Source organism: Triturus cristatus, chromosome 2_1 (assembly GCF_964204655.1).
Source record: "Triturus cristatus chromosome 2_1, aTriCri1.1, whole genome shotgun sequence".
In the NCBI taxonomy this organism is placed as follows: Eukaryota; Metazoa; Chordata; class Amphibia; order Caudata; family Salamandridae; genus Triturus; species Triturus cristatus.
The window spans coordinates 193,752,858-193,780,772 of record NC_140581.1 but is presented as its reverse complement, the minus strand read 5'-3'; the positions used below and the strand labels follow the sequence as shown (position 1 = coordinate 193,780,772).

At 49.1% G+C, this 27,915-nt stretch overlaps 1 protein-coding gene across 1 annotated transcript in view; it reads right to left on the bottom strand.

Moving 5' to 3' along the window:
* SMAD4 (SMAD family member 4) overlaps window positions 1-27,915 on the bottom strand; it is a 322,079-nt gene that overhangs the window by 62,996 nt on the left and 231,168 nt on the right. The window contains exons 9-10 of the mRNA XM_085629829.1: window positions 19,601-19,784; window positions 15,112-15,280 (exon numbers count right to left, since the gene is read on the bottom strand). Coding sequence (XP_085485955.1) covers window positions 15,112-15,280; window positions 19,601-19,784 — 353 coding nt within the window. The remainder of the gene's footprint in view (window positions 1-15,111; window positions 15,281-19,600; window positions 19,785-27,915) is intronic.

Below are 27,915 nucleotides of genomic sequence, written 5' to 3'. Positions count from 1 at the left end.
TAAGGAGTTGATATGGTTATTGTTACAATATAAAACAAGCCGCTTCTATTTTGCTGCAGAGCAAGCTCTTGTAGTAGGTCTTCTGGCCTCTGTAATGATATTCATACAGTCTGGTGGAAAATTCATATAACCAAACTGTTAGACCTGTCAGCCCTTTGGGTGGTCCCTCCTCATCATTATTTATTTTGTCCCACTTTTGCCTCAAACCCTGTTTGAATTTTTCCTTTTTGGGAACCACCAGACTTTTTAGTGTTGCTGCAGATTCAGGGAGCCATTTTAGCTACCCCTGAAACTTCTGTCTGAGGGCCTGGAGCACAAAATGGTGGCCACCTGTGACATCACCAGCATCCACTGGAACCTGCTAGCACCTTCCAGAACATTCCAGAACCCTGTGACAGTTGGAGGCGGTTTAGAATGTTGGGAAGCTAAGACAGAGAGTTGGCAGTTGGAGCTGGCAGTTGGCACCTGACTGGTGAGGAGAGAGCAGCAGAAACTTGAAGGAGGAAGGAGTGAAGCAGCAGGGGTGGAAACTTGTGCCTGGAGTGGGGTCCATAAACCCACCCTTGATACTAGTCCCTACTGACTGAGCCCAGCCTGGAGCCCTGTGTGGGAAGAAGTCAGAAAAACCATCCTAAGGACCTGGACAGCAGGAACAGGCCTTAGAAACAGAGAACAGCAAGATCCTGACCTGGAAACTGGTTTCCCTGGAGTCCGACGTCGAGTAGCCTGAGACCTGGAGCCCGATGTGGAGAAGCGGCGCTGACTGGAAAAGCAGACGTCGTACCCGGAGCCGCCAAAGGTCGAGAGAGGGCGCCGTCAGAGGTCGTGAGGAGTACCAGAGGTCGAGGAGGAAGTCACCCGAGGTCGAGTGAGCGGCGTCATCGGAGGAGTGAAGTCCGCCCTCCGGAGTCGTCGGAGACCGAGGTGAGGTGTACCGGAGGTCGGGAGTGAGGATCGCACTCCGGAGTCGCCGGAACCTGAGAGAATCGTGCCGGAGGTCGGGAGTGGAGGTCGCACTCCGGAGTCGCCGGAAACCTAAGGAGAGGAGCCCCGGAGGTCGGGAGTGAGGATCGCACTCCGGAACCGCCGGAAGTCGACATCGAGTCAAGGCCGGCCGACGTCATCGAATCCGAGGTCGCCATCGGACCGGAGCCGCCCGAAGTCGACATCGAGTAAAGACTGCCCGACGCCATCGAATCGGAGGTCGAGATCGAGCCGAGGCCGCCGACATCGAACCGGAACCGCCTACCGGCGTTGTCAGGAACTGACATTGTGCCGAGGCCGCCGACATCGAACCGGAACCGCCTCACGGCGTCGACACGACTCCAGCGGTGTCGGAGCATCAGAAAAAGGGCAGTAAGTGGAGTAGAGGGCGCCTAAGGCCCTGTGGAGACCTGAGAGACTGCTCTAAGGGGCTAGGGAGGTGCTGGATCCAACCTGACTGTGCCAGGGGTGAGCTGGGACTAATCTAGAGAGGTTGTGTGGAGGGAGAGGGCCAGGTCTCTGGTATTCCCCCCTTGATCTACCTCAGTTTAGGCCTCAGCCCTGTCCAAGCCAGGGAGTAGACACCCCCAAGCCTTCCACATCCCCACAAGCTGTGCCTGGGCCAAATCAGCCCTTAGGAATTCAAAAGTGATCTGATTCTATGAGTGTCACTGTCAGCTTTTAAGTATTTATTAGGGGCACTGTATTTATTGTATTTAACCTATTTATTGCTTCACTGTATTTATTGGTCCACAGTATTTATTGATGCACAATATTTATTGGTTTACAGTATTTATTGCCTCAGAATATTTAATTGCCTGTATGTATTGCACTTGTATTTATGCCTCCATTATTTATGATCACCCCTATTTATTGAATCATTAAGCCAGTATTTATTTGACCTGCACTATCTAAAAAGTTTGTATATTGTGATTGTTATTTATTTATCCAATCAGCAACTAAGAGAAAAAGAAGATAAAGAAAGATATTTTCATAATTTTTACGGTGTAGAGTCGTTTTTGGAACGGATGCACGCATGGTTATTGTATGGGTATGTCGTATGCTTAGCACGGAGCCTGATTCCTGACCACTCGAGCCAAGCTACCACAGTGTGTCCGGAAGACCACCACCACCCTTTCAGAGTGGGAGTGTGGTTTTCCAACATAATTGGTGTTCAGTGGTGGGATAGAGCTGTGCCTACGTATACTCAACAATAACTGTGGGTAGTCCATAGGCCTACACCGGGAGTTTTCTCAAAGCGGCCTTCCTAATTGTGGGTTTTTTGTTTTTTCCAAATTTACTCTGGTGGTGGGAGGAGGTATTATTAAAGGTACCCCCCTGCATTGTTACTGCAAAAACTGTCCTCTGACCTGAGTGGGCAAGATGGAGTTTGTACTAGAAAATCTAGAAACGTACACTGTGGCCCAACTCAGGGAGTTTTGCCAGCGGGAGGGGGTGTACTGTCCCCCAGGAGCAAAGAAGGGTGCACTCCAAACCAGCTTAAGGGCTTGGGGGGAGGCACGCCGAGAAAGCAAGGCTGAGGAGGAGGACAGGGATAGAGAGCCTGACACCGAGGGGGCTGAGATGTACCAACCTGAGGTGGGGAACCTGTCAGCGGGGCCCAGAACCATTTCTAGGAAGGGCAGCAGTGCCTCTAGCGGTGGCTTGTCTGAAGTGGAGTTAACAGACCGGAGGGAGAAAAGACAGCTCACATGGGACTTAGCAAGGCTGGAGAAGGAGAAGGAGGAACAGAGGATGGCCCATGAATTACGACTGAAAGAAATAGATCTTCAGATCCTGAGAATCGGGGCACAACCTGTTCCTAATGGTGGCAGCCAAACCCAAGAGATCACCAGGGAACCTAAACCCTACCTGCCAAAGGACATAGTAGCTAGCTATGGGGTGGGTGATGATATCGCCAAGTGGCTAGCGGCCTATGAGGTCTCGTTGAAGGCCCATGGGGTTCCAGAGAAGTACTGGGGAGGGGGATTGTACAAGTACATGCCTCCAGCTGGTAGGGATGCTTTATTGGCCCTCGAGGAGGATGAGCAGACCCACTACCCCACCATGAAACTGGCGCTCATAAGGAAGTTTGGACTAACACCCGAAAAGTACAGACAGAAGTTCAGGGGTAGTCACAAACTGGGCACACAGAATTGGGTGGACTTCCTGAACTATGCGAAGAAGGCACTTGAGGGTTGGATTCAGGGCAGTGAAGTGAGGAACTACGAGGGGTTGTTTGACCTTGTACTGAAGGAACACCTGCTTGAGAAATGTTTCCCTGAACTGCGGCAACACCTGGTGGATAGCAAGCTGACCAATCCCCGGAAGCTTGCTGAGGAGGCTGACATTTGGGCTAGTACCCGGGTGTCCACAAGGGGGACTGGAGGGGATACTCAAAAGGCCGGACAGGGCGCCCCCCAGAAGAAAGAGGGAGGGGAAAAGAAAAAGGAGTTCTCCAAAGGCCCCCAAAATAACTTCCAAGGGAAGGGAACAGGATTCACCCCTAGGGCTAACCCACCCAGAAACCCTAATCCTGGCCAGAGTCAGCAGCCAAGGGTTGTCCATTGCTATGAGTGCGGTGGCGTTGGACACTATAAAGGAGATCCGAAGTGCTTGAAACGACCACCCCCTCCCACTGGAGGAAAGACCCCCGGAGTAGCTAGTGTAGTGCTCGGGGAGGAGATGCCCTTAACTAAGGGAAGGGAGTGGGCGGGTGTCACTTTAGTGTCCCTGGGAGAACGGGAGATGGTTCCTAAGATCCAGGTGCCCGCAAATACCGCAAAGTATGGGCAGTGGGTCACCATCAACGGCCAAAGAGGGGAGGCTCTGAGAGACACAGGAGCCAGTATGACTATGGTACGTAGTCAACTGGTGTCTCCAGAGCAGGTGATTCCCGATGTACTCCACCCAGCCGCGATGGCTGACGGCAGAACCGGCCACTATCCAGTGGCTGAGGTTCCCTTTGAATGGGGGGGGGTTGCAGGTTCACTTCGAGTTGCCGTAAGCCCTGCCGTGCCAGTCGATTGTCTGCTGGGGAATGACATGGAGCACAACGCTTGGAAGGAGGTGGAATACCGGACTCACACCGAGATGCTGGGTACACCTGACTGGGCCTGTGTTAGCACAAGGTCCACGACTACCCGGAGAGGGAGTTCATTTCGGCTGGAGCCTGGAACAAAGGCCCAGCCAGCTGCCAGTCAAGGGAAGAACCGAGGACAGGAGGAGCCTGCCTCGGCGTCCCCACCCCGTAGGACGGATAGGCCACCGGAGGTGGTGGACCAGGAGTCTGCGGTGGGGGACGTTACCAACCTGGAGGACCTACCCATCCCGGCCGAGTGGCACGTGGAGGGAGGCCCGTCCAGGGAGGAATTCTGCCAGGGCCAGAGGGAGTGCCCTACCCTTGAGGGGCTGAGGCGACAGGCCGAAGCCCAGGCAGCAGGGAACGTTGAAGGGAACTACAGTGTTTACTGGGAGGATGGCCTCCTCTACAGTGAACCCAAGGCACCCCTACATGGATCGTCACGAGCCTTGGTAGTCCCTCAACGTTATCGAGCCTTCCTTCTGGAGTTGGCTCACGAGATACCATTGGCAGGACACCTGGGGCAAGACAAGACCTTCGCCCGTCTTGTCCCACACTTTTATTGGCCTCAGATTAAAGTGTCGTCCGATACCTACTGTCGGACATGTGTGTCTTGCCAAGCCAGTGGGAAAACAGGGGTGAAGCTGAAAGCTCCCCTGGAACCACTTCCTGTCGTTAGCACCCCCTTTGAAAGGGTGGGCATCGACATTGTGGGTCCGTTAGATCCACCGACTACAGCTGGTCACAGGTTTATCCTGGTTCTGGTGGATCATGCCACACGGTACCCAGAGGCAATACCTCTGAGGACCATAACAGCACCTGTTGTGGCTAGGGCCCTGATGGGAATCTTTACCCGAGTGGGTTTTCCCAAGGAAGTTGTGTCCGACAGGGGGACCAACTTCATGTCAGCGTACATGCGGGCAATGTGGAAGGAGTGTGGAGTGACATACCGGTTCACCACTCCTTACCACCCCCAGACCAATGGTCTGGTGGAGAGGTTTAACAAAACCTTGAAAGGCATGATCAGAAGTCTGCCTGAAAGCCTGCGGAGGAAATGGGACGTCCTCCTACCCTGTTTACTTTTTTCCTACAGGGAAGTGCCACAGAAGGGAGTGGGCTTCAGCCCCTTCGAGCTTCTGTATGGGCACCCTGTACGTGGACCTCTCAACCTGGTGAGAGACGGATGGGAAAGAACTCCCAGAAAGCTTCCCCAGGATGTGGTGAGCTACATGCTGGCCTTCCGGAGCCAAATGGCTAAGTTGTGGAAGCAAGCTTCTGACAACTTGGAAGCCAGCCAAGCAGTGATGAAGGCGTGGTATGACCACAATGCTCACCCGGTGGAGTTGGAGCCTGGCCAGAAGGTGTGGGTGATCGAACCAGGAGAGCTTAGTGCCCTCCAGGATCGCTGGTCAGGACCCTTTGAGGTGTTGGAGAAGAAGGGTAAGGCCACCTACCTGGTGGACCTGAAGACCCCTCATCAGCCCCTGCGGGTGCTGCATGCCAACCGCCTCAAACCCCACCACGAGAGGCCCGAAGTCATCTTGATGATGGTGACTGACGGAGGACAGGACGTGGAAAGCGAGCCTCTCCCTGATCTGTTTGCGTCTCAAGAAAAGGATGGGTCGGTGGAGGGAGTGATTCTCTCCCCATCTCTCACTCCTGAACAGCAGGAGGACTGTCGCCAGGTCCTGGGGCAGTACTCTTCGTTGTTCTCCCTTGTCCCGGGTAGGACTCACCTGTGCGTCCATGACGTGGACACAGGAGACAGCCCACCTGTGAAGTCCAAGATCTACCGGATGTCAGACAAGGTGAAGGCCAGCATTCATAGTGAAGTCACTAAGATGCTGGAGCTAGGAGTGATCGAACCTTCTAGCAGCCCCTGGTCCAGTCCGGTGGTGTTAGTACCAAAAGCTGCACCACCGGGTGCCCAACCAGAACTGAGGTTCTGTGTGGACTATCGGGGACTGAATTCAGTGACCAAAACTGATGCTCATCCGATCCCTAGGGCGGATGAATTGATTGACCCGCTGGGAGCTGCCCAATATCTAAGTACCTTTGACCTTACTTCTGGGTACTGGCAGATCTCTTTGACTGATGGAGCAAGGGAAAGGTCAGCCTTCTCCACGCCCAATGGCCACTACCAGTTCTGTGTGATGCCCTTTGGGCTCAAGAACGCACCTGCCACGTTTCAGCGCCTGGTAAACCAGATCCTCACCGGAATGGAGAGTTTCTCTGCTGCTTATCTGGATGACATAGCCGTCTTCAGTAACAGCTGGGAGGATCACTTGCGTCACCTGCAAGCTGTTCTCCAGGCCCTGAGACAAGCTGGATTGACGATCAAGGCCAGCAAGTGCCAGATCGGGCAGGGGTCGGTAGTGTACCTTGGACACTTGGTGGGTAGGGGAGGTGCAACCCCTCCAGGCGAAGATCGAGGCCATCATGGCCTGGGAACCCCCCAAGACACAGACTGAGGTCCGAGCATTTTTGGGCCTCACGGGATACTACCGCCGCTTCGTGAAGGGGTACGGTACCATCGTAGCCCCCCTCACGGAGCTCACGTCCAAGAAACAACCTCGACGGGTAGTCTGGACGGAGGCTTGTCAGCAAGCCTTTGTGAGATTGAAGAAAGCCATGTGCGAGGCCCCGGTCTTAAGGGCCCCAGACTTTTCCAAGGAGTTCATTGTCCAGACAGATGCATCAGAACATGGCATTGGGGCAGTGTTATCGCAACTCAACGAAGAGGGTCTGGATCAACCCGTGGTCTTCCTATCCCGGAGACTACTTCCCAGGGAACAGAAGTGGAGTGCAATAGAGCGTGAAGCCTTTGCAGTGGTATGGGCTCTGAAGAAGTTGCGGCCATACCTGTTTGGCTCGCACTTCCTGGTTCAGACCGACCACAGACCCCTTCGTTGGCTGATGCAAATGAAGGGGGAGAATCCCAAGTTGTTGAGGTGGTCTATTTCCCTACAGGGAATGGACTTCCAGGTGGAACATCGGCCTGGAGTGGACCACGCCAATGCAGACGGTCTCTCAAGGTATTTCCGCCTTAGTGATGAGAACTCCCAAGGGGTTGGGTAGCTCTCCCCACTTTCAGCTGGGGGGGGACGCGTGTTTGACCTGTCAGCCCTTTGGGTGGTCCCTCCTCATCATTATTTATTTTGTCCCACTTTTGCCTCAAACCCTGTTTGAATTTTTCCTTTTTGGGAACCACCAGACTTTTTAGTGTTGCTGCAGATTCAGGGAGCCATTTTAGCTACCCCTGAAACTTCTGTCTGAGGGCCTGGAGCACAAAATGGTGGCCACCTGTGACATCACCAGCATCCACTGGAACCTGCTAGCACCTTCCAGAACATTCCAGAACCCTGTGACAGTTGGAGGCGGTTTAGAATGTTGGGAAGCTAAGACAGAGAGTTGGCAGTTGGAGCTGGCAGTTGGCACCTGACTGGTGAGGAGAGAGCAGCAGAAACTTGAAGGAGGAAGGAGTGAAGCAGCAGGGGTGGAAACTTGTGCCTGGAGTGGGGTCCATAAACCCACCCTTGATACTAGTCCCTACTGACTGAGCCCAGCCTGGAGCCCTGTGTGGGAAGAAGTCAGAAAAACCATCCTAAGGACCTGGACAGCAGGAACAGGCCTTAGAAATAGAGAACAGCAAGATCCTGACCTGGAAACTGGTTTCCCTGGAGTCCGACGTCGAGTAGCCTGAGACCTGGAGCCCGAGGTGGAGAAGCGGCGCTGACTGGAAAAGCAGACGTCGTACCCGGAGCCGCCAAAGGTCGAGAGAGGGCGCCGTCAGAGGTCGTGAGGAGTACCAGAGGTCGAGGAGGAAGTCACCCGAGGTCGAGTGAGCGGCGTCATCGGAGGAGTGAAGTCCGCCCTCCGGAGTCGTCGGAGACCGAGGTGAGGTGTACCGGAGGTCGGGAGTGAGGATCGCACTCCGGAGTCGCCGGAACCTGAGAGAATCGTGCCGGAGGTCGGGAGTGGAGGTCGCACTCCGGAGTCGCCGGAAACCTAAGGAGAGGAGCCCCGGAGGTCGGGAGTGAGGATCGCACTCCGGAGCCGCCGGAAGTCGACATCGAGTCAAGGCCGGCCGACGTCATCGAATCCGAGGTCGCCATCGGACCGGAGCCGCCCGAAGTCGACATCGAGTAAAGACTGCCCGACGCCATCGAATCGGAGGTCGAGATCGAGCCGAGGCCGCCGACATCGAACCGGAACCGCCTACCGGCGTTGTCAGGAACTGACATTGTGCCGAGGCCGCCGACATCGAACCGGAACCGACCCCCGGCGTCGACACGACTCCAGCGGTGTCGGAGCATCAGAAAAAGGGCAGTAAGTGGAGTAGAGGGCGCCTAAGGCCCTGTGGAGACCTGAGAGACTGCTCTAAGGGGCTAGGGAGGTGCTGGATCCAACCTGACTGTGCCAGGGGTGAGCTGGGACTAATCTAGAGAGGTTGTGTGGAGGGAGAGGGCCAGGTCTCTGGTATTCCCCCCTTGATCTACCTCAGTTTAGGCCTCAGCCCTGTCCAAGCCAGGGAGTAGACACCCCCAAGCCTTCCACATCCCCACAAGCTGTGCCTGGGCCAAATCAGCCCTTAGGAATTCAAAAGTGATCTGATTCTATGAGTGTCACTGTCAGCTTTTAAGTATTTATTAGGGGCACTGTATTTATTGTATTTAACCTATTTATTGCTTCACTGTATTTATTGGTCCACAGTATTTATTGATGCACAATATTTATTGGTTTACAGTATTTATTGCCTCAGAATATTTAATTGCCTGTATGTATTGCACTTGTATTTATGCCTCCATTATTTATGATCACCCCTATTTATTGAATCATTAAGCCAGTATTTATTTGACCTGCACTATCTAAAAAGTTTGTATATTGTGATTGTTATTTATTTATCCAATCAGCAACTAAGAGAAAAAGAAGATAAAGAAAGATATTTTCATAATTTTTACGGTGTAGAGTCGTTTTTGGAACGGATGCACGCATGGTTATTGTATGGGTATGTCGTATGCTTAGCACGGAGCCTGATTCCTGACCACTCGAGCCAAGCTACCACAGTGTGTCCGGAAGACCACCACCACCCTTTCAGAGTGGGAGTGTGGTTTTCCAACACAAACTCTATGATATCAGGTGCCAGATCGCAAGGTTGAGATGTTTGGGATCTGGATCTTTTATCTCTACATGGTTCTGCGTAAGGAGATTGGATGCGACATGAAGTTTTAGATATGAGGAACTACTGAGAGTTCCAACAGGTTAGTTAACCAGGGTTCACGGACCCATGTAGGAGCTATTAGGATTAGCCTGAGGGACGTTTGCCGGAATTTCCGAACCGAATGAGTGGGAGAAGCAGAAAAGAGTAGGCAAATATCCCTGACCAGTTCATAAATAGTCCATTGCCTCTGGACAATGGGTGTGGATACCTGGAGGCGAAGCTTGGGCATTTTGCGTTTTGGTGTGTGGCGGACATATCTATGTTTTGGAAACCCCAGATTTGAAAGAACGGGAGGAGAACTTGAGGGTGAAGTTCCCACTCATGAATCTGTTGTCTTTGTCTGCTCAGCAGATCTGCAATCTGATTGTTTACGCCTGGGAGGTGTTCCGCTAGGAGATACATTTTGTGATGTATGGTCCTCCTCCAAATGGCCTGCGCAAGGTGTGACAGTTGGAGAGAGAGTGTCCTTCCCTGTTTCTGTATGTAATACATGGCTGTCAAGTTGTCAGTGCGTATCAGGACAGCTTTGCCTACAAGGTCTGGAAGGCTTTGAGCGCTAGAAATACTGCTAGCAGCGCTGATGATTTATGTGGAGTTGCTTTTGCTTTTGACTCCACAGGCCTTGAATTGAGTGAGTTTGGAGATGAGCTCCCCAACCAGTTAGCACTGTCTGTAGAACAGGGTCGATGAAGGAGCACCCTTTCGGTTTTGTGGATTCCACCACTGCAGAGAGCGATGAGTGGGGCCGTCCACCAACACTAGATCTGACAATTGACCCAGAGATTGATTCCACTGACATGCTAAACATTCCTGAAGGGGACGCATTAGAAGTCTTGCGCAGGGAACTATCATGACACCATCATTCCTAGTAGCAGCATAAATACTTTTAGCTGGTAATGAGTGATTGGGCTGAAACTGGGAAACTAGAGTCTGAATACTGCAGACTCTGATTGGGAGAGGCTAGAGCTTTCTGTGTATCGAGCATGGCTCCCAAGTAAGTTTGTGTGGTGGAGTGTTGGAGATGGGACTTCAACAGATTTACTGTGAACCCCAGATCGTGCAGTAATTGTAGTGTTCTTTGACGAGCCAGTCGTCCAAGTATGGGAAGAAGTGAATAAATTGTCTTCGCAGGTGAGCAGCAACTACTTCCAATCATTTGGTTAATACGCTGGGAGCAGTGGTGACTCTGAATGGAAGCACCTTGAACTGGTAATGTTGTTCCGCTAACACAAATCTGAGATATTTCTGGTGAGCAGGGTGTGTCGGAATATGGAAGTATGAGTCCTTTAAGTGTAAAGTTGACAGAAAGTCGCCTTGTTGAAGGAGCGGGAGCACTTGTAGTGTCACAATGTGAAAATTATCTGATTGAATATAAAGATTTAGGTCTCGGAGGTCAAGTGTAGGCATGAGAGAGCCATCCTTTTTTGGGTATGAGAAAGTATAGGGAGTATACGCCGGACCCTTGATATTGTAATGGTATGGGCTATATAGCTCCCTTTTGCAATAGAGTGAACTTCTTGTTTGAGAAGGTGCAGATATTCTAGTGACATTTTGTGTGATCGTGGAGGAATGTTTGGGGGATTGTCGTTAAGCTCCAGGCAATAACCAAATTGGATAATTTCTAGGACCCATTTGTCTGAAGTTATTGTACTCCAGACGGGAAGAAATTTAGAGAGACGTCCCCATACAGGGGTGGAACGATCGGGGGAAGGGGAGGCAAGTCACTGTTTTATTTGCTGCAGGGGAAGTACGGGTGTGTTACCTTTACCTCTACCCTTGCCATTATTACTTCGAAATCCTCCTCTAAAGTAACCCCTTGAAGAGGGTGATTGATTGGTGCCTCTATAAGAATTAGAGGTGTTGTCTGTGGATATAACTTTTGAACCCCCTCTGTAGAAGGAGTGGCGAAAGGAACCCCGATTGGATGGGGACTGCAAAGCTCCCATGAAATTTGCGACATCTGTGTCTTTCTTTATTTTCTCTAAAGAAGTGTCTACCAATGGCCCAAATAGGTGTTCCTTATCAAAGAGTAGGTTTAAAATAGAGGCCTGTACTTCAGGTTTGAACCGTGAAATTCGGAGCCAGGTGTGCCTTGTTAAAAAGACACTGGTGTTAACAACTCGAGCAGCCGTGTCAGCTGCGTCTAAAGTGCACCTAATGGAAGTGTTGGATATAAGTTTCCCTTCCTGAATTAAGTCATGCTCTTTAGTGTTGTGTTCATCTGGCAAGAACTGGAGCAATTGTTTCAATTCGTCATAGTGAGCCCTGTCATATCTTGCTAAAAGAGCTGTGGTGTTGGCAATACGCCAGTGATTGGCTGCCTGCGCAGCTACTCTTTTGCCAGAGGCACCTATAAGTCTGGATTCCTTATCAGGAGGATGGGCATCTCCTGTTTTTGTGAGTTTGAACTTTTTCAAGCATTAGAAACCACTAGGGAGTCTAAGGGAAATTGACCTTTGATGTAGATGGGGTCTGTAGGTGCAGGTTTATATTTCTTATCTACCCTTGGTGTTACAATTCTTGCACACACCGGGTCCTTAAAAATGCCGTCTGCATGTTTAAGCATACCCTTAAGCATGGGCAGTGTATGAGTTGCTCTTTGAGAAGAACTTAAAGTCTCCAAGAGAAAATCCTCTTCAGGAGCCTCTTTGTGAATGTGAACCTCGTGATACTGAGGAGCCCTATTTATTAATTCTATGTACACTACATTGTCGTCAGGTAGAGAGGGTTTTGAAGGGTATAGATCTGGGTCATTATCAGTGTTAGGAACTGTACTGTATGGTCCATGGATCAGGACTTTTGTCATCTGGTGCATCCCCATCATCCTGGTGGTCAGGTGACTGTGGTTGTGGTGAATTTGTAGGTGCAAATTTGGGTCAATTGGGGAAGGAGGTGTAAGCGGAGGAGGAGAAAAGGATTAATACTGACATTTTTCTTTTTATAGGGAATGTGGTAAGCTTCCTCAGTTTCTGGCTTGCGTTTAACTGGCAGTTTTGCATGAATATGTCCAGTTTTAGGATTAATAACAAGTTCTTTCTGTTTGAGGTCCGTGTTGGAAGGCGGGACGTCGAAACGAGGATCCTTGGATGGAGAAGGAGCTGTTTGTTCCTTCGGTGCCAGAATTTTCAGTCCCGAAGTTTTTGATGCTGAGATGTTCGGATCCGAGGATTTAGGTTTCGCTGTCGAAGTGAGGGCGTGTTTGGATTTCGACACCAAAAGTTTCGGTTCAGTGCCCAAATGGGGCCACCTCGATCCCGAGCCGGGAAGGTTTGGTGTGTGTTTCGGTGCCGAGCCATAAGGCGGGGTGTTGGAAATGTGTTCTCGGTGCCGACCTTGGCCCGATGGAGCGACCAGAGCCTTTTTATTAGGCATAATTTGGGTCAGGGGAGTATCAGTACTCACGGTACGCTGACACTGCGTAACATCATCTTCCATGTCAGAATCGGCTTCGTAAAAAGAGAGGTGTTCTTCCTCAGCTCCTTGTGCGTCGAAGACCTTGTGGTCGGAATCTTCTCCGAAGAGATCCAGAGCAGAGCCGCTATATTGCTGGTGCATTTTTTGATGCCGAGCCAGACGGTCACGGAGCGTCTTCTTGGATCGAAAAGATCGGCACACTTCGCAGTTCTGTTTGTTGTGTTCCGAGGACAGGCACAAGTTGCACACTTCGTGCAAGTTGGAGCGCGGATACTTGGCGTGACACCTGGGACAGAATTTAAATGGAGTCCTTTCCATCGACTGCGAGCTAATCAGACGCGGCTAGGCCCAACGGCCTTCCACGAAATTTCTGATCGAAGATCTTAGAGTCGATACAATACGCGAAAAATGGGAAACGCGATCGAATAACAATACCGTCGAGGGTAGTGGACTGCGCACCCGGGGGAATCCAAGAAACGGTCGCCGCAATTCACGTCCGAACCCAATGGCGGAAAAAAAAAAGTCTAACAATGGAGATGATGCCCATGCGCATTATCACCGAAAGGAGGAGTCACCTACCTCTTGACATGAAAGACTTCTTCGAAGAAAGACAACTTGCAAACATCCGGACCCAAAACTAGATGGCAGTAGTATGCAAAGCATGTGATCGACAACTCACATGCCTCAAACACAAACTTCTATATGTCATAGAACATTTGTTTCAAATAGAATACCACAATTTCAGTTTATGAATGTATAAGTAAGAGTAAAACTACATTCTGCATGTTGTTAATTATGCACAAAAATACAAATGCAGAAAAAACTTTAACACAACTATCTATAAAATGGTCTATTGTTTCTTTCCAACTCTTACAAACTTAGGCAAGGCCAGAAGGTTTGTCCTTGGCAAGCTGGTACAATGAATTCTTTTTATTTATTGCAAGCATATGAAATGTAAAAAATAATTTTTAAAAAACATGCAATTACCAAAACTGAATCACCACATACTGGCAATAAAAATTATAAAAATGAAAGCATTCACTTATGTGGTCACATTACTATTGATGTTTTTTTAAATAACAAGCCTTTCACCCATTCCATGAGTTTTATTATTATTACTATTATTTATGAAGGGGCGATGGGAATAAAGCACCAACTAACCATGCAAGGCAATTATGGGCAGCTACACAGTTACACTGCCACTTAAACACTTTATAATACCAACTTTATAGAGGGGTGGTATCAAATAAATCACAACTAAACAGGCTATTCGAACTGCAGGGAAAATAAACAACTGCCATCTAAGGTTAAAATAAAAAACTAAAATAAATTACACTTTGAACCTGATTTATCACTGAAGAAAACAATTACTTTTAGTTGGATGTGAGCAGTGTGCACAGTCTTTCTGCAGTAACTCAAATTGAATAGAGGCAATGAGCAAAGTCGACTGACCCAATGCCCCATGCTCTATGCTATGGTGGGAGGAAGCAAAATATGAAGGACAATTTAACAGACCAATGGATGAAGAACTCTGGTCAAAAGCTTCTTGGTGTATATATATTCTGCAAGTGATATTTTGAAAAAAATAATTGTCTGGTTAGCCAGCTAACGTTTTCTCAAAGGCCAGACATAAAATATTATTGGGATTCTTAAACTAGAAAGCGGCAGTCACTGTGACAAGTAGTCTAAATTATATTCATCTGACTTTGGTAGAGCGCTTATTTGGCAGCAAAGGTACTAGATGGCCAATACATTATAAAAATGCATGGTTATAAAGATTACTTTAGCATACACTAAACATTCACGATGGACTTGCATACCTCAAAAAGGCCAAGGTTTCTGACAATTTGTATTTGGAAGCCAGCTATCTAGACTTTACAATTTACAACAATTGCTGCAGTAATGCTCAATTATAAATGTCAAAACGGAAGCGAAATCTCTTCTTACAGGACAAAATATAGGGGCTTTTTTCACTGGTCATTTAGTGCACTCCGCAAGTAAAAAATAAAAAAAAATAACAGTAAAAGCCGTCTGTTAACATAACAACCTTAATGTGAAGGCACACATGGTGAAAAACCCAAAGTTGGCTATGTGCAAAGCTTGATAATATGCTTTTTGAGACAAGCTCATCAGGGCTATTTCAATACTCACTCCTCTCTTCAAAATAGCAGAATTATAAAGAATATAAACGAATCAGGTAAAAATGAAAGTCACAATTAGCAATAAAAGAAACTTAAACTGGACCAATGCAAAAGAGGCAAATAGCGGCATTAGGAAAGTACTAAAAATAAAACAGACAAAAACAAACGTACAGTAATAAAGAAAAAGTAGAAGAAAAAGTATGCTTTTTATAGTCAACTGTTTTGTCTAAATATCTAACAAAAGGCTGCAGATTTCAAATTGTACAAACCTTGATATATGCACTTGGATAGATTTTGTGAACAGCATCGCCTGGTGCTCTGCCTGCCTCTCTGTCCAAGTAGTAGCTCTGAACAAAGACAGCATGGTCACTGAGGCACCGAACCCAAACATCACCTTCACCTTTGCATTCCAGTTGCACCCCTTTCCCTATATGCAACCTGAAAGAAAAATACAAAACAAAATATTCTTCGTGTGAGGTGTGGTCCCGAGAGGCATTATTCCACACTTATCTATGAGCCAAATCGCCACTCAGTTAAGGACTGAAACAATAAGTACCTTTTATCAAATGCGAACAAATTAAAATAAGATAATGTTAAGTAATGTTCTCCATAACAAATAAGATTACACTTCCTAGATGCTTGTATGTAGAATGATATCCAAAATGAACAAGATCATATCGCAATTCATAAAAGGGAAACTGGTGCAGGAAATAGTTGGAGGGGCCTGCATAAGCGAGCTCTACTCTAAGGAACAGGGTAACTTTCTATGGGGGCCACATGTGAAACAAGCAATGTCAAAGTGTTGCAAAGTCATCCTGTGCCCTGGGCACCCCCCAACTTTTTGCTTACTGGTACTGGTGGTAACTGACTCTGACTGACCCCGGGCTCTGCCTAACCAGGCCCAGGGATAATGCTGAAGACACATGTAGAATACAGTGAAACCACCTACATACACTAGGGTATACTATGGGTTAGGGTACCCCTGTGATTGGCATGACCTCCCCTATATGGCCCTAGTACATATAGGGCAGGGGGATTGAAACGACCTTTAAGTCCCTAGTATAGAATACGACAGGTCAGTTTAAAGGAAAACAGCCTTTTCTGCACTTGCATGTGTGCACTGATGAAGCCTGAGATCTGTTTAAAATCAGCCCTGTGTTGCAGGACTGCTTTTAAAATGCAAATTGTGCTTAAACTCGACTTTTGTGTTTGGGGCACTTAAAAATGGATAAACTACAATGTTTTGCCATGGTAGGTACCCCCAGGGTCTCTCCTAGGTGTCTCAGGGGTGGGCGGGTCAGGTACTTATAAGGAGAATCCTTATAAAAAGGTTTGTATATGCCCTGGGGTTGGTGAAATTGCACATTTCACTCCCAACATTGTAGTAAAGTGCTTCCCAAAATCGACTTTTATGCTAGGAGCACTGTGAAAGGAGGATCTGCAATATTTTGATATATTCAGAACCCCTAAAGTCTTTACTAAGAGTTCCAGGAGTGGGGGTCCTGTAGGTATAAGCAGGGTCCTTATAAAACCTGTTTTATAGGCCCTGGTATTGGAGAAATTGGCCAGTAAATGTTTCCATTGCAGATCCCCAGCCCATAGATTAACATTGGAAAAGGTTATTAGTTAATAATTGGAGAAAGAAAAGACGTAAAACTAGGATTAAAGGACTCAGTAGAGTGGTAATGATAAATCCAACATTATGGTATTGTTGAATTTATCCTAAAATGTATAGACAAGAAGTTGTAAGACTTTTATTTGTCTGTAAGCCAAAATTCAAACTTGTACTGCTCTGCCCTGATTGGTCAAAGAGAGTGGGAGAGTCTGGCTGCCTTGAAGAGGTGATAAATGGCCCCTCGGGTTAGGAAGCCTCTTAGGGAGGAGAGGTTGCATGGCATAGGAATGCCAGAGCCAAGGATAGTAAATACTGCTCTTCAAGGGAAGGGGAAGACAAGCTAAAGACCTCAGTTTCATTTACAAGTCGCCTCTTTGAACCAAAGACAGATGATAGGCTTAAGGAAGGAATGAGCAGATGCAAGGGGGAGAGACTATGGAGATTAGCCATCCTAGGGTGTGTTTAGCCAGCTCCCCTCTCTGCTGAAAATTCTGACATATTAAATTTTGGAAGAATAGTGGTTTCTGGGTTAGCATTTTGCCACACTCGGGAGGACGTGGTCATGTTCTGGGGTGTTACTTGGCACCTCATTGGACAGGAGTGCCCTCCTGCTTGACCCCAGAGAACACTGAATAAGTATCCGAGACGGGCAGTGCCTCTCAGATCTGCTTTCGAAACCTAAGAGAATCAGAAGGGCCCACCTTTTGCACCATCTGAAGCTACAATGCTGTGGATAAAAGCTGCTTCAAAAGGACTAAAGAGTGGACTCCCAGCAAGCTACAGGTTAACAGAGCTCACCTGGACCTCCCACAATTTGTCCAAGTGGATTGTGGGAATTGAAGTCTCACACTTTGAAGGAACCTCTTGGAGTTTCCAGACTCTTGGAGAGTGTGTGGGACAATTGGGACCCGCAAGTATAACTTCAGGGAGGAGTTCTAAGAGGATCCAGCCTGCTGGAGGGGGCTACACAAGACTGGTGAGATATCCTCCAGAACAATTGCTAAATGTGAATGTGTCCCTGTAAGAGGCTACAAAATGACCAAAAGTGGCACTGTTGGTTTCTAAGCATTAGGAAGTTACTAATCTTTAAAAATTCATCTCTCTGGTTCCCTACAGTGGATTCTTTTTGTTTTGGTGTCATTTAAAAGAAAAAAATATTTCCTATTGTTATAAATTGGTGTTGGATTTTTATTGTGTGTTGTATCTTAATTATTTGCTGAATTGGTGTTTTTGAATGCTTTACACACCTGTCTTTGAAGTTAAGCCAGGCTGCTCGCAGCCCAGGGTTAAGCACTGGAATAATTTTCTAAGACCTATTCTGAGCTCTATATTATGTCAGTACTATTATTGCCAGTGGTAAATGCATATCTGCTACTACTAATAATCCACTTTCCAACACAAAGCAATAAGTCTCGCCTTTTGTCTGCCAATGCAGGGGTCTTGGCTTTGCCAAGGCTTTTTGCCAATGGTGTGCGGCATCGGTCAAAAACAAGGAAAAAAGAACCCACAACGGTGTGTATGAACACGTCATCAAGCATGCGCAATAGTGGCACAGCATGATGACGTAGACATGCACATTCATCACTAAATGTGCGACACTATTTTTTTTATTTACTTTTCCGCGAAAGTGGAGGCCAATCTTGGAGCAGTAAATGGGGGGAAAAAAAATGAAACGTGCGCAAAACTGCATTTTGGAAAATAACAAATACAAGAGCAAAATGCTATTCTACTCTGAAATAAAAAGTTTGTGTTATTTTTAAAGACTGTTGCGAGGGACGGTGGACAATGGTGAAGGCAGTGAAGGTAGAAGACGCTGCGTGGGGAAACAGGGTGAGGGGAGCAAAACAGAAGGGAGAGAGAAACAAAAGTAATGCAATCCTATGAAGTCATGAAAGAAGTATATAGTAGTTCCCGGAATCTGAACAGTAGAAGGGTACAAGACATTCCAGCAAAATGATAGTAAAGAACATATGCTCCAGGGGAGGGACAAATACAAGAAGAAGAAGGAAAGCCATCAATCGCCTAATGGTAAGGAATGGGTTGGCACAAATCTCACTGTAAGCATTGGAACTGTCCACAATAGGTCCTTGACACCAAACAGTTACAAGCAACATAACATGACGATGTCATGATGGAGATATGTGAATACTGTGGAGACCACTGAGAAAAGTAGTCAAACAGAAGAGAAATTAAACATGTGAAGGGAGTATGACAAATGGATTCGATTCTGCGGAAAACTGCTCCTACACATCTTAGTCATATGATGGGACAACAAGATGAAGGACCATTAAAAGTAATATTAATTCGAGAAAAAGAGTAAAGAAATTATCCAAAAGTGGTGAAGAAAAATGCAATACATAAATATAAAACAGCTTAACAGAAGCAGCAAGAGAAGAATTGTTTTCGAAGTAAGCAAAAAATGCAGGAATAAGGTATGCTTTTTTAAAAACCACTGGGTTGTTTGATGCGTTTTGATTGAAACATTTCACTTAAATACCTACAAAGTTATCACCCTACAGTCTCTACAGAAAAAAAGAAACAGACTCATTGGTCTAATTCACCTTTGGTTTGCTCTTTGGAGATTATGCAGCCAAAAAACCTTAATAATGAGCCACTTTCATTTTAGGATACATGGGGAACTGAAGAAGAACGAGACATGCTTTTAAATATTACATACAGTATGAAGGTTAAAAAAAAATCAAGAAAGTTAATCGGGAGAAGAAACTAAAGAATCAATAAGAGGACAGGCGATAAATAAGTTATGAAACAAAAGGCAGGTGGAAAAGTAATTAATGAAAAAACACAGGTTACAAACATAAACAACCACAGAAATGAACAAAGTTAATCACGATTGTTGCTGGCACAGAATGAACTAATATTCTGTTTGTGGGTGGATTGAGGGCGATGAGAGGGAAATACATAACAAACAGAACATTTCTGGTGTCCACACCAAGATAAGGCAGCCCAGGTGTAGATGGACAGGAATAACAGTATGGCACTAGGCAAATCGCGTTTACAGCATCCAGTTAATGGAGAAAATTTAATAGCTGGAATTAAAATTAAGAAAGGGAAAAAGATAGAGAAAACTGCAGCACTACAATTGATCACAAAATTGATTAAAGGAAAAATGCACTACTATATACCTTGCTCTTTCTATAGCTTCTGTTCTGTGAACATTAGAAAGCTGTCCGAGACAAAATCTGTCACCACCTGAAGGATCGACATAGCCATCCACAGTCACAATGGGGCAGTTTGAAGGAACCTTAAATGTCTCTCCAACTTGCACGTCCATTTCGAAGTAAGCGATGGAGCACCAGTACTCGGGAGCTAGAGAAAAAAAGCATAAGTATGATACTGGAGAGCTACCTGAAGAATATTAGAAGACAGTTAATCAGTGGAGCTGTGACATCAGAAAAGTTAGCTCATTATTTTGCTGTAACGTGTATTTTCAGCCCTAATTACCCTAAATTGTAGGATAATGCTGCCATTTAGTGGACAGTACCAAAAACGTACAAAGCTCAACAACTCTGTAGAAAGGTATGGGGACCTTCCATGCCCCTCAATACTTCCTAAAAGCGTTCTCTGTCTCTCAAGCAGGAGGAAAGGCAACTGGGGTTTGGGGGAGAGGGGGAGTGGAGGAGGGAGGGATGGAGGGGACTGTGGCCATAGAGACCCGGGTGCTTCACAAAGGTACGTTTTTGACTGTATATAACTTTATTTGCCTCATGGTGCAAATATACAACTGTACAGTGTGCTGCTTAGCACTGATCCTTTTATCTACACACACCCCCCCACCCCAATCAAATCTTTTCTCAAATCCAATCTCAGACAGACTACATTCATCATGCTCTTCTATGTAACTGATGGTGAAAATGCTTTTGAATAAAAAGCTACATATTAGCTGAATGATCAACTACTTTAATGAAAATCAGATAATTTAATAGAATTAAGACTAAAGGAAAAACAAGGACTCTGGTGAAAGGAAAAGATCGGACTAAAACACGTGATTTACATTAAGTTATGTCCAGGCTCCTCTGTTCATAAGGCTAACGAACTTTCAAAATTAACACAATTACGAGATGAAAGAAGTAAAGCACATATGTAGTCTAATGGCTAATTGACTGATTCTGAAATTAGGATGCAATAGTTCAGATCTTGGTCTTAACACATAATCAAATACTTCCTGATCCTTGACAAATCACTGTCTCCCAATACCTCTGCTGTCTTAACAGAAACAACTGATAAACCGAGAATAGGCATCTGTTAATTGAAAGAAAAACAAGCATTGGCATAGCCTATAGGTCTCGCCTTTGGGACCTTATGTGTTTAGCCAGAACTTTTGGCTATGTTGTAGAGCATTGTGACTGCTGTGCATCATGTTGAAAAGTTATATTAAAAAGTGTTAAGCATTTTTTTACCTTCATACAAACCAAGTCGACATTATATACAACTGAAGAATCTGATTAAAAAAAGATTTTAACATAAAAAATGTCTGGAAGACCTAAAGTATTCCAAAAACGACTTTTCTCCCGTCTGCTGCCTCATCATTGGTTTGGTGCAGTGCCACTCTACATTGCTGCTTGCTAAACGGTTGATGCAGCCAAATGTCACTTCAGTTTTTTCCGGAAGCAGCATAGCCCAGCTACAGTTTTCCTACAGCTTCCGTGGCTCGTGGGTTGTTGAGGAGAAAAATTATTATTATTTTTTTTTTTAGAATTGTTGCAGCCCAGGATGATGAGCTGTAGCTTGTAATATGGCGGGCGCACATTTTTTTCTTTTTCTGCACGGCTAATTATGATGCTTTGACGTGTATTATACACGCACGCTTTCATGTCAGTCTAGTGCTTGTCTAATGTCTTAGCTCCCATGCCGTGTTTAAACTTCAATAAAGGCGATCACGCTACGTCCTTGTAGCGCGCACTGCCAAAATCCTTTTTTTTTTTAAAGAACAAGTTACTTACCTTCGGTAACGATGTATCTGTAAGAAACAGTTAGTTAGATTCCTCACCTTAGAATATCCCCAGGCGTCAGACTGGATCCGGAAGATTTTTCGTCAGCAATACCCCTTGCGCGTCGCTAGGCGTCGTCTGCGGCTCCGCGTCCGTCGTCGGCGTCGTGCGCCGGAATGACGTTGTCGGAGTACTTAGACGCCGCCCTCGCGCGCTGACGTCAGTTCCTTGTACATAGACTTCCGCACCAGGAACGCAGATCCATGCAAGATACCGACACTGGTGCCAAAAAATTCTAGGGCCCTGAAAGGGATAACCTTAACCCTAGATGTCAATTCGCAGAACGGGGAGGATGGGTGGGTCGGTGAGGAATCTAACTAACTAATGTTTCTTACAGATACATCGTTACCGAAGGTAAGTAACTTGTTCATCTGAAAGAAACACGTTAGTTAGATTCCTCACCTTAGAATAGATACCCAAGCAATACCATCCCCGGTGGTGGGTCTGCGAACCAAGATCACACCAGAAAGTCCTGGAGGACAGAACGGCCAAAGAAGCCATCCCTCCGGACTTGGCTGTCAAGGCAATAATGCCTGGCAAACGTGTGTAGCGAAGCCCATGTAGCCGCCTGACAGATGTCCTGCAAAGGAACACCCCGTCCCAAAGCAGTAGTAGCCGCCGTGGCCCGAGTAGAATGGGCGCGCAGCCCAACAGGAGGGTCCTTTTTTGCCAAGGAATAACAAATTTTGATGCACAAAACGACCCACCGAGAGATGGTCCGTTTGTGCACAGCTTTCCCCTTCTTAGCACCCACGTATCCAACGAAAAGTTGGTCGTCCACCCGGAACTGCTTTGTGCGGTCCAGATAAAAGGAGAGTGCACGTTTTGGGTCCAGACGGTGGAGCCTCTCTTCCTCTTTGGAAGGATGCGGAGGCGGAAAGAAGGTGGGCAAGGTGACAGACTGCCCAAGATGAAAGGGGGTCACCACTTTCGGAAGAAAGGAGGGACGAGGCCGAAGGACAACCTTGTCCGGATGAACAGAGAGAAAAGGAGGCTTTGAAGATAAAGCCTGAAGCTCACTCACCCGTCTAGCCGAGGTGATGGCTACCAGAAAAGCAGTCTTAAGCGTCAGCAGACGATGAGGATAATTATGAAGAGGCTCAAAGGGAGCGCACATTAGAAATGTGAGAACAAGATTCAAGTCCCACTGAGGCATTACAAAAGGGACAGGAGGAAACGTGTGAGTAATGCCTTTTAGAAAGCGTGTAACGACAGGGGACTTGAAAAGAGAAGGCTGATCAGGAAGCCGCAAGAAGGCAGAGATGGCAGCAAGATAACCTTTCAAGGTGCCCAGGGCAGAGCCCTGCCGGGCCAAAGAAAGAAGAAAGAGGAGGACCTCAGAAAGAGGGGCGGAAAGGGGATCCACAGCCTTTGCTGTACACCATGCCACAAATTTGTTCCACCGGCAGGCGTATACCGTCTTTGTGGAGGGACGCCTGGCTGCCAGAATGATATCACAGACTTCAGGAGGCAAGTCAAATGGCATCAACTGCCGCCGCTCAATCTCCACGCATGGAGGTGGAGGCTGGACAGGTTCGGGTGTAGGACCGTCCCCTGCTGCTGCGACAGAAGATCCTCCCGAAGGGGCAGACGTATCGGAGGATCGGTCAACATACTGAGTAGCTCGGGATACCAGTACCTTCGTGCCCAATCCAGGGCCACCAAGATGACTTGGGCCCGGTCGCGCCTGATCTTCTTCAGCACTCTGGGCAGAAGTGGTATAGGCGGAAAGGCGTACAACAGACCGCAACTCCACTCGTGACGAAAAGCGTCGCCTAGCGTGTGCCGCCTTGGAAACTCCAACGTGCAGAACTGCTGACATTGCGCGTTCTCTTCGGTGGCGAATAGATCTAACCAAGGCTCTCCCCACTGCTGAAAGAGACCTTGCGCCACTTCGGAGTTCAGACGCCATTCGTGATCCATCATGCACCGGCGGCTGAGTTCTTCTGCTCTGGCGTTCAGAGAGCCCGCCAGATGTTGAACCACTAGGGTGACGCCCTGGTGTTCCAGCCACGTCCAGAGGCGCAGAGCCTCCTGACAAAGGGTCCACGACCCCACCCCGCCCTGTTTGTTGCAATACCACATGGCGGTGGTGTTGTCCGTGAACACCTGCACGACACTTCCCCTGACAGAGGGAAGGAAGGCTTTCAGTGCAAGTCGGATCGCTCTCAACTCCAACAGGTTGATGTGGAGGCGAGACTCCGCCGGAGACCAGAGGCCTCTGATCTCCGCCTCTCCCATATGGCCACCCCATCCCAGGAGGGACGCATCCGTCACTACGACATGCTCCGGTTGGGGAAGGGAGAGGCTCTTGCCCGTGACACAATCGCGGTCCGTGAGCCACCACTGCAACTGCTGTGCAGTGCCCTCCGAGAACAAGACATGGTCGGACAGGTTGCCGTGATGCTGGGCCCACTGAAACTTCAGGTCCCACTGCAGAGCCCGCATGCGCCGCCTGGCGTGATGCACTAGTAGGATGCAGGAGGCCATCAGCCCCAGAAGCCGCAACACTAGCCTGACCGAAACCCAGGAAAGAGGCCGAAAGATGGGAATCAGGGCCTGAATATCCCGGACCCGCTGTTCCGGCGGATATACCCGGAACTGCGCCGAATCGAGAACCGCTCCGATGAAGAGGAGCTTTTGAGAGGGACTCAGGTGTGACTTCGGCACGTTGATGGAAAACCCCAGCAAATGCAGGAGATCCGCCGTAGTCTGGAGGTGGGAGACGACTGCCTGGGGCGAGCCCGCCTTCAACAACCAGTCGTCGAGATAGGGGAAGACTGGAACCCCTGATCTGCGCAGATGAGCTGCGACCACCGCCATCACTTTCGTGAACACCCGAGGGGCACTGGTAAGGCCGAAGGGGAGCACGGTAAACTGAAAGTGCTCTTGACCCACCGTGAACCGCAGGTAACGCCGGTGGGCCAGCAGGACGGGGATGTGGAAATATGCGTCCTGCAAGTCCAACGCTACCATCCAGTCTCCCGGGTCTAGGGCAGCTAGAACCTGAGCCAAAGTTAACATCTTGAACCTTTCCTTCCGGAGGAAGGCATTGACGTTCCGGAGGTCCAAGATAGGGCGTAGGCCCCCTTTGCCCTTCTTGGGAACCAGAAAGTAGTGGGAATAACAACCACAACCTACTTCTGGGCTCGGAACGCGCTCGACGGCCCCCTTGGCCAAGAGGGCCGAAACTTCCTCGTGGAGAAGATTCAAATGATCCCCCGAGATACGGTGGTGCTGCGGTGGCATGGCTGGAGGGGTCGTCTCGAAGGGGAGGGAGTAGCCCCTTCGGACGATTTGCAGCACCCACCTGTCCGATGTGATGGACCGCCAGTGGAGCAGGTGATGGCGAACTCTGCCGCCCACTGGCGTGGAATGGGCCTGAAAGCTCGGACTAGGAAGGCTTTGAGGCGGATGCTGCCGGGGTGGATGTGGGCTGACCGCGTCGTCCTCCAGAACCGCCTCGGCGGAAACCACGTCCGCGCGCAGGTTGGTTCTGCGGCTGGTGGCTAGGCGGACGTGAGGAGGCACCCCTTCCTTGGCCACGAAAGGGGCGAAAGGCGGAAGTTTGCGACCGCGGGGCCGAGAGGCCCAAGGACTTGGCCGTAGCCCGGGAGTCCTTAAAGCGATTCAGCGCACTGTCCGCTTTCTCACCAAAAAGGCGAGTGCCATCAAAGGGCATGTCCATGAGAGTGCTCTGGACATCTCCCGAAAAGGACGTGGACCGCAGCCAGGCGTGACGTCTAAGCGCCACCGTGGTAGAAATCGCCCTACCCAGCGAGTCCGTAGTGTCAAGCCCACATCTGATAGCATGTCGTGCTGCATCCCTCCCATCGGCCAGAGCCTGGGTAAGTCGTGTCTGGACCTCCTCCGGACACAGGGGCAGCACGTCCTCCACCGTATCCCACAGAGAGTGGGAATAACGGTCCAAAAGACAGGCGGTGTTCAAGGACCGCAGGCCCAAACTAAGGGAGGAGAACAGCTTTTTGCCAAACTGTTCCAGTCTCTTGGAATCCCGGTCCGGCGGAGCGGTCGGGAAGGAGGATTGGGAGGTAGAAGCCTGGATAACCAGGCTCTCGGGGGTAGGGTGTTGGGACAGAAAACTGGGGTTGCCCGGAGCAAGGCGGTGGCGCCTGGCGACGTTCCTGTCCACAGGAGGAACTGTGGAGGGCTTGGACCAGGTGCCCTGCAGAACGTCAATGAGGGCCTCATTGAATTGTAGCAGAGGCTCAGTGGAGCTTGCTGCAGACTGAAGCACCTCAGTGAGGACGTTAGTTCTCACAGCCACGGCAGGTAGCTCGAGCCCAAGGGCTGCGGCCGCCTTGCGCAGCACCACAGAGAAAGCAGCACCCTCCTCCGAAGCCACAGTCGGAGGAGAGATGAATCCAGTGTCTGGAGAGGTATCCAGACCACTGGCCTCCCCCAGTTCATCTGCCCAGTCCTGTGACAGCTGAGCCTGAACGGCCATAGGATCCTCGGACCCCTCCCCTTCGCCCCCGTCATCCGATTCCTGGTAAACAGGAGGAAGGATCGGAGCCGGACGATAGACATAATGTGTCTCCAGCGACGCCGTAACGGCGCCGGGTCCGGAGCGGGGCTGAACTGGGGCCCGACGCCGAGCGGAGCCGGCGTCGGAGGTGGAACCGGTGTCGACGCCGGCGGAGGAGGCGTGACGAGGTCGACCGGCGTCGGCGGGGACTCGGGGACGGGTCCCTCGGGCACTTGCGGCATCGAGGCCGGAGCCGACGACGGCGCCGGGGCCGGAGCCGCCGGCATGCAAGGTTGCCCAGTCGGGTCCGCGGGGCCCGAAGGCGCGCCAGCGGGCATCGACGGTGGAACCAGGTTCCTCATGGCCGAGAGGAAGGCACTGACTTCCGCCGGTGTCGCGTCAGTCCCAGGGACCAGCGGGTATGGGGACTTGCGCGGTGCCTGCGGCTCCGCTGGAGCCGCGGGGGTGGAACCACCCTGACCCTCGGCCGAGTCGCGAGACCGGCGAGGGGAGTCCGAAGAGCGGTGTCGCCTCTTGGACTTCTTGGAGTGCTTCGACTTACCCGAAGACTTGGAGCCAGACGATCGATGATGACGTCGGCTGCGGCTCCGCGACCGATCCTTGGACCTCCTCCTGGACCGGGATCGAGAGGGGCGCGGAGCCGAGTGGCGAAGCTCGAGAAGCTTACGGGACCGCTCCCGTCTAGCCTTCGAGGTCAGGGCCTTGCAGTCCGAACACGACTCCGCGTCGTGGTCGAGGCCCAAACAGTAAAGGCACCGGGGGTGATGATCCGTAACCGACATCAAGCGGTTGCAGTCAGCACAGGCTTTAAAACCAGGCATCCTACCGGCACCGGAGTCGAGATAAGATCAAAAAGGATCAAAAAAACGTAATCAAAAAAGACTAAAAGGGGTAGCTCTCCCGGATCTGCGCTTACTGGCGCGGAAAAAAGAAGAACTGACGTCAGCGCGCGAGGGCGGCGTCTAAGTACTCGGACGACTTCATTCCGGCGCACGACGCCGACGGCGGACGCGGAGCCGCAGACGACGCCTAGCGACGCGCAAGGGGTATTGCTGACGAAAAATCTTCCGGATCCAGTCTGACGCCTGGGGATATTCTAAGGTGAGGAATCTAACTAACGTGTTTCTTTCAGATTAATAATTTTTCATAAAATGTGGCACGCCAAGCTTGTGCATTCTTGACAGCACAACTCTGATTTCTGAGGGCCTCTGTCTGTCCTCAGTCTCCCAACACAGGCGCACATCAAGCAGCTGGTCTGCTCCATTGTGGACCAGAAGGAAAGGGGCCGGCAGCCTCGCTTCCTGTTTCTCCTCACAGTGAGCGTGCGTTACACGGCAAACTGAATAGTAAGAATGAATCATTATCGAAAGCAAGCTTGTAATTAATACTGAAGAAAAAAAATCTACATAATCGCTGACATCTTGACTGCATACTTAAATAATGTTAGCCTAATGTGTGATAGAGGATGATGTTCCATGAAAAGGCTACGTGTCTCTGTATAGACACGTAGAGTGATTATTTGTTCCACAACACGGATAAAAAAAAGGCATAATAATAACTACAACAGCCCTGACTGAATAAAAAGGGTCAGAAAGTGTCACTTCTATGGTTGTACGGTTAGTGGCATGGCGCCGTCTACATATGGAAATGTCATAAACTGAAAGGTATTGACTGCTTCTCTTTGCGCTCAGACATGCTGTTTGTTCTGCTCACTACCTTCGGCCACTGAGTACAGAGGTCACGTTGTCCCCAAGTCCCCAGTATTAGAGGGATTTACGACAAGGGAACTGAACTCATGTAGATCACAATACAAGAGGGAAAAAATAGGCCGCACCCCGGAGATGCCAGGATTCCAGTTCAGCCAGCCCGCAGAAGCCACAGAGGTCGAACGGGTGGAGATAGCGTGTACGTTTACCATCCACAGCTACGAGCTGCTGGT